General features: G+C 36.7%; 1 protein-coding gene across 1 annotated transcript; it reads right to left on the bottom strand.

Moving 5' to 3' along the window:
* Positions 1 to 5684: 5684 nt before the first annotated feature.
* LOC130553185 (B-cell receptor CD22-like) lies at positions 5685 to 9335 on the bottom strand. The gene is made up of 10 exons (XM_057331992.1): positions 9309 to 9335; positions 9045 to 9101; positions 8520 to 8864; positions 8111 to 8356; positions 7597 to 7854; positions 7194 to 7451; positions 6791 to 7048; positions 6382 to 6645; positions 6214 to 6316; positions 5685 to 6102 (listed from the first exon to the last, which is right to left on the bottom strand). Exons 2-10 carry the CDS (start codon positions 9091 to 9093, stop codon positions 5997 to 5999), a joined length of 1887 nt encoding a protein of 628 aa, XP_057187975.1. The 5' UTR covers positions 9094 to 9101; positions 9309 to 9335; the 3' UTR covers positions 5685 to 5996.
* Between the last annotated feature and the right edge of the window lie 704 nt (positions 9336 to 10039).

Here is a 10039-nt window from a genome sequence, read left to right as displayed (position 1 = left end):
GATGGACTGTTTGTGGTTTTCACACTTGAATATGCTGCTTAAAATTAAATGAATTTGTTCACACCCTGTTTCTGGGTGTTTGTGCCCTTCATCTAATCCACAACATAAGAAGAACCTAAGAAACCAAAATAATGAAACCTTCACATTTTAATCAAATTTACAACAAAACTTCTGAACAGTAGAGTTTTTAATAAATGATTCCTTTGAATTACTTCTGATTCTAAATCTCTGCAGGATGAGATTTAAGACAGCAAATATTATACAAAACAATGCAGATATCATGCAAAAATGAAAGATTACATAAATATCAGATAAATTCAAGAGTATTTGCTTCTTTTCACTGCTTCTCAGTTCTTATTATGATATAAAATATAACACTTCTGAAAAGCACCACAGATCCTTCCTATGTTTCTAGGTGATGTAAGTGCTAAATGACGACATCATTTTCTGTGGTGTGTTCTGTGAAGGTTTGTCTCAGTAGAAATCTTGCCCAGTGTTTGCTAAAATAAAATGCAACAGTGCACTTCCAGAGCAGGTGAAGAGCCCATGGTCTTGTTCATGTTTGCACATGTGTAGTTTTTCAAGGCAATAATGCAACGGGCAACAACGGACAACACTCAGTGCTGCAGAAAGGAAATGGCACAAAACCAAGAAACCCAATGACCATTACCTTCTCTGCAAGTGTTACCACAGCTAAAACGTCTTTCTACACACCACAAACATGAGTAAGGCGACTAACACACAGCAACTATTCAAGACTTTCATCTCTCTTCTCTGTCCCCCCTCCACCCCCACCGACTTCCTCTTTGACAGCTGACAATTTTGGGCTGACAAAAAACAGCACCCATCAGCAAACAATTTTCTACACCACATACCTCTGAACACACAACCCTCACATTGGACTTCACATTCTCCTCATTCTCTGCTTTAACTGAAACTGACATTTCTAAACTTCTCTCCAGCCACCCCACCACCTGTCCCCTCGACCCAATCCCCTCCCATCTCTTACAGGCCACATCAGACTCACTCACGCCAGCACTCACACACATCATCAACTCCTCCCTGCTCACTGGCACCTTTCCATCCATATTCAAGCAGGCTCAGAAGACACCCCTACTTAAAAACCCCACACTGAACCCTTCTCACAGACCAGTCTCACTTCTCCTGTTCATTGCAAAAACACTTGAAAGGGCTGTTTTCGACTGGATGTCTAACTTCCTAACTCAGCACAAACTGCTGGACGGCAATAAGTGAGGCTTCAAAAGCAACCATTCCACCGAGACAGCACTGCTGTTGGTCACGGAAGCACCGCGGCTGGTAACACTTTAGAATAATGGCCCGTTGTTAACAAGTAACTATGCAGAAAGTAATAGGCAGTACTACATGAAATATATCTCTATGGATAGGCTATATATGTAGAATATATCCATTCACGTTTTGGTATTTGGCTTTTGGTATTTATATTTATTCATAAATTAGTTTCTCCAAACAACCTATTTTTTCACTTTATGTACGTTAATGTTGAGATTAGTAATTAATTGTTTTTTCTTTATTAATTGGTCATAGTTCGCAAGTAGTTGTCAATGATGGCATTTTTCTTTAGTAATTATCAAATACCAAATAAGGAACTACCTTTGTCCTAAATTAGCTATTACTTACTCTTGCTTCTATATTAGTTAATAGTATTAAGGTAAGTGTTAATGTAGTACTGCCTATTACTTTCTGCATAGTTACTTGTTAACAACGGACCATTATTCTAAAGTGTTACCTCAAAGGGAAACAAAATGTTTTTGAAATTGTCTGGAAACCTTTTATTAACCTATTAAGGTACAATACAAATGTTGGTTGCATGCTACAACAAGAACGAGTTCTGGGGTAGTAGGGTAGTAACATGATGTATAAATAGACTTGGGAAATACTCTTTACCTGATCTGGATTTCTCTCTTTATTAATTCTATGTAATTATATTTAATTTTACTTTTTTTTATGTTGTTTTGTGTTTTGTTTCGTTTTTTGGGAATGGGCTGATGGTAGGGGAAATGGGATGTAAAATGTTTGCAGTGTTTACATGATTATTACCTATTGTGGAACCTGTTGAGATATGCAAACTGAAAAAAGTAATAAATATACTGTTAAAAAAAAAATGACGGAAACCATGATCTTTGGAAAAAATATTTGAACTTTAATTGGATTTTTTAGTTTGGCCCCTGTCCCATTTGTTTACATGGAGAGGGTGTGGTTTATACTGCAGCCTATTTGCTTTGGCTAAAAAATTGTGCGTACGCTAGTCCTGCAAATCTGCTTCATGATTCTGAATGAAACAAAATGCTCATTTCATGTTATAAGACACAAATTGTGAAGCTCTTTTGAAAGAAGTCAGAATGTATAAAGTGAGCGTATAAGTGTGAAGACTGAAGTGTGATCTGCACTTGCCAGCAGTCATGAGCAGAAACATCAGAGATAATGTGAAACACGTCGCCATAGCAACCTCTACAATCATATAATATACAATTATGAAATGAGATGAACATATGAACATCACAAACACTCATTTCATCATAATTTCGTTTAGTTTTAGTTTCACAAGAATTCACTGCTCATTTACACCCTGATGTGTATTGAGGATGACTTTCATCTTTAACAACTATACAGTCATGATTTCACTGAGTTTATGAAGGTAAAATCTTTATGTTTAGGGAGTTAAAATGGTTTCTTTCTTTTACAAATGTTCACTCCAGCTTTCTAAGTCTTAAAGCAGTATAAAATGTGTCTTACCGTGCTGTGAGCTTCTGTGTCAATGCACAAACAAGACCTTTTTAACTGATGGACTGTTGCTGGTTTTCATTTCATCACTAAATATGCTCTTAAAATAAAAATAAAAAATTTGTCTTCCTGTTTCCTTCATCTAACCCACAACATAAGAGGACCTTAAGAAACAAAAAATTCCTTCACATTTAAAATCAAATAACAATAATCTAACAAACAATCTTGAGCAGTAGTTCTTAATAAAAGATGCTGTTGAATCTAGATTCTGAATTTATGAGGTATGGGATGTTTGTTGGGAGAATATCAGAAACTATGAGACCTAAGACAGCAAATATTATACAAAACAATGCATGCAAAAAGAAAAGATCCATTTATGAGTATTTGCCTCTTTACAATATTATTCGGTTCTTATTATGATATAAAACATCACACTTCCAAAAAACACCACAGATACTTTCTGAACCTAAAAAATCCCAAGATGATGTAAGTGCTGAATGATGATGTCATTTTCTGTGGTGCGATCTGTGAAGGTTTGTCTCTGTCGAAATTGCCTTTTTTGGTATTGTATTTTGTCACGGTTGTGAGCAGAACCCAGGCGCAGACAGAAATGGCAGCGAAAACAAATATTTATTTAAATATACAAACAAAACACCCATGATGGGGAACAGACAAGGTAAATGAAAGAGTATTCAAAATGCAAACCAAAAACTTCGCACGAGGGGGCAAATCTATAGAGAACAAAATAACAAATAACTAGAGATGGGACGTTTGACACTAAGGCTTCAAAACCTGTTTTATTCTATTGAAGCAGACTGGTTCGAAACTGTGTCAAGGCTTGAATCAAAAGTATGTGATCACGTGACTGATGACGTTTGAGGCTTCATACGTCACAATTAAACACCTGAAGCGATGTGACTGATTCAAATCTTTGCCGTGCCTTCATTCATTGTAAGGAGACGCAAAATGCTCTTAATGCAAATCAGAAAATCTAAATCCAGGGATGTCCTTATAATCAGTTCCACCATAAGAGGTATCCACTGAATTGCATATTGCAACATATTTTAAACATTTTACTAGTAAAGTGACATTTCAAAACGTTGTAACGCTTTCATGTGTGGACAATGATTCTCAGACTGAAGATACAGCTGGTATTGCTGAGTATTGCTTTTGTGTTAACTGGAATCAACAAGATGTGAATCATTAGAAAGTGGCTTCTATTATTGCAGCTGACCACTAGATATCACTGCTAGGGCCTGTCTTTGAGGCTTTGAAGCTTTGAATCATTTTTGGTACAATCAGGAAAAAGCCTCAAAAAGCTTCACAAGGCTTCATCTGCCCATCTCTACAAATAACTGAACAGGAGATAAAGTAAAACAGGACTCTTGACAAAACTAGAGTTTCTGGGAGTAGACCACGACAAGAGGATAATACAAAACGAACCAGCACAGAACAGCAAACACAAGCGCATTACTGTATATAGGGAGACTAACAAAGGATAATTAACAAGGGACAGGTGTCGGGAATGAAACACTGATGGGAAGCTAAACGAGGAAATGAGGGGGGCGGGGTCAAAGATGAGACTGGAGAATGCATGACCATCGTAAACAAACAATGATCATGCGTTTCCACACAAAACACATGGGACTGTCATGACCCTGCCACAAGACTAGAAAATCATGCCAAGGTGAGGCAGGTTCATGACAGTATTTGGTAGTAATAATGTTCATCTTGCCCAATGATTGCGGAAATAAAACGCAACAGTGCACTTTCAATCCAGGTCTATGGGACCTTCCCAGATAGCACAGGTACGTCTGTAAAATGTCTGCTACATGTCAGGGGGAAAATCTGATAAACATCTTAGAAAGGGTAGATTACAAACATTCTTAATTATTAACGTCTTACAGTCGTCTTCTACATGTCTATATGACATCTGACAGGAAACGTCTCAGATGAGCCATCCCTCATCACGCTAGTTCATCCACCTGATAGCGGATTTAAGATTTTTTGGACTCAAGATGAGTTCATGTGCAAAGTGTTTGAGCGCAAAGCGTCTCAGTTGAAGAATATTGAAATACACAGTAAAGCATTTGCTAAACATGATTATGGTCATTTTGCTTGACTTTGTTAACAGATTTGGAATAAAAAATAAAGACTTCCCGGAATGTTAGGATTTTATTTAGCATTAAGAGGTCCCACTGTACCTCTTTTTTTTGCATTGCATAAAAAAACTCTTTGACAATTACAGCGAGAGATCCAAAAGAATCCAGATTGTAGAACAGTTCTGTTCTGTTTCTCTGTTGAGTCCTGTCAATGATCTCAGACTGTTGACATGTTGATCATTTGACTGAACTGTAGATTACATCAGCCGATCTGGAGACAAAAATGATCAAGAACATATATTAACTTGACACTACAGATCGATTTCTACTAGGGCTGTCAAACGATTAATCGTGATTAATTGCATGCAGAATAAAAGTTTGTGTTTACATTATATAGGCTATGTCCGTGTGCTGTGCATATTAATTTTGTATTTATAACATTTATAAAATGATACAGCAGCCAACATGCACTCATAAAAATGATTTTTTGATGTTGTTCACTTAACTTGAACAAATCACTTTCATTTAACACAATTGTAGGTTTCTAGCTCAAACTTGCACAAAAAGAGAAGCTCTTTGGTTTAACATAATTTAATCATGGACAGTGGTTTTATCATGTTAATTATGAATAAATACATCTAAATATTTCCTAAATACAAAATTTGTATGCACAGTACTCAAAAATATATTATGTAAACACAAACTTTTATTGTGGATGTGATTAATCGCGATTAATCTTTTGACAGCCCTTTTCTTCAACAAACTCGAGAGCTGTGAATAAGAGTTCAACATGTCTCAGAAGAATGGGAATTCTTCTGTTTCTTCTTATTTACCCTCTCTTTCTTTCTGATGTATTGGACACTGGCATATTGAACATCATCAGCATCAGCAGACACTGAGACTTCTCTCTGATTGGGTGATGATACTAGTGAATAAAGTGGAACATCATTGGCTGAAGCTGCTCCTGCTGATCCACTTAAGTGATTGTCCTGAAGTGTTAAAATAAATAAAACAATCACATTAAATGAAGCAAGTAAGGGGAAGTGATGATTGACTTACTACTTTGGATCCATGACAGCAGAAGAACTTTTACAGGATTGAGTTGTGCAGCTTGTGTTGTGATTTACTGACTTAAACCAACATATTCCTCTTGAAACACACTTTAACTCTGGTGTGTATTTGATGACTTGCCTGATTTTGCCTGTTAACCTCAAATCCACCGTCTCTCCTCTTCATCCTGAAGAAACTCAAACAACAACATTTGAAAGCATGACTGATAAATGCACAAAAAACAACATTCATATATTCTTCAAACAACTACAAAACATTGTTTTTAATATTCACTTACCATTTAAATAAAAAGATTGAGATGATGATAATGATGATGAAGAACAATCCTCCACATCCTGCCACAATCCCAGAAAATGTGTACAGAGCAGAACCATGAACTCCTAAAACAAAATGTTTATGAAGAGACATCACAAGAGAGGAGACAAATTCATTATTTTGTAAATACCTTTATCAGTGAGTGATACAGCAGCTGATCTCTGAGATCCATGTTTATTCTGAGCCACACAGTAAAACCATCCACTGAGACTGGAGCTAAAGTTAGTGATGGTGTACGTCTGTCCAGATCCAACAGATGATGTTTGATTCTCTTCAAACCAGCTGTAGATGAGAACAGGTGGATTTGATTCACTGCTGCAGGTCAGATTCACTGAATCACCCTCCACTATTACACCAGAAGAACTGATGGACACTGAGACATTCCTTGGTGGGTCTACAACAGACAAAAATGAGAAAAAGAGTATTTTTCATTTAATCTTATTGGTATTTAGAGGTATTAGTATGAAAGGTCTGGTTCTAGCAACAAATGCACAAAATTAAAACATTTACAGAATCAAATAAACATAACTGTCGCTTACACATCACATCCATTATCACAGCTTCTGAATATTTCACTCCATGATTATTTTTGGTCTTGCACTTGTATTCTCCGCTGTGATCTGATCTGATGTTTGAGATTCTGTAGATGTTTCCAGATCCTACAAATGTTCTTCCTTTAAACCAGTTGTAGTTGTGAACAGGTGGATTTGATTCACTGCTGCAGGTCAGAGTCACTGAATCACCCTCCACTATTACACCAGAAGAACTGATGGATGCCACAACATTTCTTGGTGCATCTGCAACAGAAAAAAATGAACAAACGAGTATTTTTCATTGAATCTTATTGGTATTTAGAGGTATTGGTAAGAAAGGTCTGGTTCTAGCAACAAATGCACAAAATGAACACATTTACAGAATCAAATAAACATAACTGTCGCTTACACATCACATTCAGCATCACAGCTTCTGAATATTTCACTCCATGATTATTTTTGGTCTTGCACTTGTATTCTCCGCTGTGATCTGATCTGATGTTTGAGATTCTGTAGATGTTACCAGATCCTACAAATGTTCTTCCTTTAAACCAGTTGTAGTTGTGAACAGGTGGATTTGATTCACTGCTGCAGGTCAGAGTCACTGAATCACCCTCCACTATTACACCAGAAGAACTGATGGATGCCACAACATTTCTTGGTGCATCTGCAACAGAAAAAAATGAACAAACGAGTATTTTTCATTGAATCTTATTGGTATTTAGAGGTATTGGTAAGAAAGGTCTGGTTCTAGCAACAAATGCACAAAATGAACACATTTACAGAATCAAATAAACATAACTGTCGCTTACACATCACATTCAGCATCACAGCTTCTGAATATTTCACTCCATGATTATTTTTGGTCTTGCACTTGTATTCTCCGCTGTGATCTGATCTGATGTTTGAGATTCTGTAGATGTTACCAGATCCTACAAACTTATGTCCTTTAAACCAGTTGTAGATGTGAACAGGTGGATTTGATTCACTGCTGCAGGTCAGATTCACTGAATCACCCTCCACTATTACACCAGAAGAACTGATGGACACTGAGGTTTTCTTTGGAGGATCTAGATGTAAAAGTATTATATACTGTTTGTTGATGAATCTCACTTTAACACGTTCAAAATCAAAACTACATTTTTCTTTTGAAAATTGGGATAATAGTACATTAACATTTACATCTGATGTGTTGCAAAGTTAAGTGGTAAACCCCAAACAAAACACACAATTTTACAAATCATCACATTGGTATTATTAAATAATGTCAAACATAGAAATATTTTATATTTGATCTTGTATGTTAGTGAATCAGTGTTTACTCACATTCTACACTGAGATGAACACCAGGAGAGGACAGATGTTCATGTCCTCTTATAGCACATCTATAGAGTCCTGAATCATGACGACTGACTGACTGCAGATGAAACTCATTCACTGTGTGTTCAGTTAATATCTGTGTGTTTCTGGACCAGATGAATGTTGTTTCTTCAGTCAGTCTGCAGGTGGTTTTACATGTAAGAGTGACTGAATCTCTCTCTTTCACTCTCTGTTGTGTCTCCACCTGGAGGTCTGACAGCAAAACAACAACAAACTCTGTTTGACCATCATCATAATACAGAATAAAATATATCAACATCACCACAACATCAACTTTATGAATGTATATCAGATCAGAGTTACACAATATAATGTCTCATGTCCTCTGTGTGTTAATATGATTCAGTAGATCTACCTGTGACATCAAGCTGAACTCCAGGAGTCCCTCTCAATTCTTCACTGTATAATCCACTTGTGAATATGCAGTAGTAGACGTGTTTATCAGCTTCTGTCACATGTGTTAAAGTGATGCTGTAAGTCTCTGTATTTTCTTTATGACACTGAACCTTTTCTCTGTAATATGTGTCAGAACACAGGTTTGGTGACATTGAATAAGGTTGATGTGTTGTTTTGGACCAGTATGATGATGTGACCCAATAACCAGGAGGATAAATACAGGACATTCTCACTGTTGAGCCTCTTAATGCACAAACATATGAAGGATTGTAATTCACTGCCCAATCCCGCTGACCATCAACATCTGAAACACACAAATGAGGAAACTATTGAAGACATAACACAACAACATGCAAGTTTATATCTACATTTATTTTTCTTTCGGAAAATCATTCAAACACTCGTGCAGTTCGTGTAATAAGACGAGACACAACGTATAAAGTGAGCGTATAAGTGTGAAGACTGAAGTGTGATCTGCACTTACCAGCAGTCATGAGCAGAAACATCAGAGATAATGTGAAACACGTCGCCATAGCAACCTCTACAATCATACAACATACAGATATGACATGAGATGAACATATGAACATCACAAACACTCATTTCTGCATCATTTCATTTAGTGACAGAGCATTAAAGTTTCACGAGAATTCAATGCTCGTTCACACACTGATGTTTATTGAGGATGATTTTCATCTTCAGCAACAAAACATTCATAGAGTTCTAGTACAAATCTGTTGTGTCTTACCCGTGCTGTGATGAGCGTCTGTGTCGATGCACAAATACAATAAGAAGTGAACAAGATGTGGATGTATATTTAGCTGATGGGCAGTTGGTGGTTTTCACACTTGAATATGCTGCTTAAAATAAAATCAATGTTTTTGTCTTCCTGTTTCTGAGTATTTTGTGTTCTTCAACAACATGAGAAGAACTGAAGAAATACAGTAAAGGAAATGTTTCCAGCTTTACAACAACAAACATAATCAGCAGCAGATTTCACATGTCAAAGTTTTATATGAGAAAAAGTCACAGAATAGTGAGAAGATCAGGACTAGAATCTTATGATGTGATAGTTTCTAGATGTTGATGTCACTTCCTCATCCTGACACACATGGTGTTGAGAGAGCTGTGACGGAGGCTGACATTAGTGCTGGACCATAAAGGACGCGAGCGCATGTGAGCACATTAAAAGAGGAGAGAGTGTGTTAGCAATTGTGACCTGTTTACATGTGAAATAAAGAGCTGAACTGAATGGTTAAAACCTGCATTGATCTTTTAGATGAATCACAGCCTGGTGTTTTTAAGACGTGTGTTACTGTAGATCTCAAAACAATCACCGGCCCTCTAGTGGATAAAACACATCACAACATCCACTCGACACACACAGCACCAGCAGTGAAATGAGTTCTTATTGTAATGAACTAACACTGAACTGTTTGATCCATCAAAACTACACACGCTTCAATAGAGAAAAGACTT

The sequence above is a fragment of the Triplophysa rosa genome, linkage group LG4 (assembly GCF_024868665.1).
Source record: "Triplophysa rosa linkage group LG4, Trosa_1v2, whole genome shotgun sequence".
Classification (NCBI taxonomy): domain Eukaryota; kingdom Metazoa; phylum Chordata; class Actinopteri; order Cypriniformes; family Nemacheilidae; genus Triplophysa; species Triplophysa rosa.
The sequence above is the reverse complement of the archived record's forward strand: the minus strand, read 5'-3'. Positions and strand labels throughout refer to the sequence as shown.

Coding starts and splice junctions, on each gene's coding strand:
- LOC130553185 (XM_057331992.1), bottom strand. CDS start 9,093: ATGGCGACGTGTTTCACATTATCTCTGATGTTTCTGCTCATGACTGCT. Junction 8,357..8,519: donor AGTTCAGCTTGATGTCACAG/GTAGATCTACTG, acceptor TTTTGCTGTCAG/ACCTCCAGGTGGAGACACAA. Junction 7,049..7,193: donor TGTGATGCTGAATGTGATGT/GTAAGCGACAGT, acceptor TTTCTGTTGCAG/ATGCACCAAGAAATGTTGTG.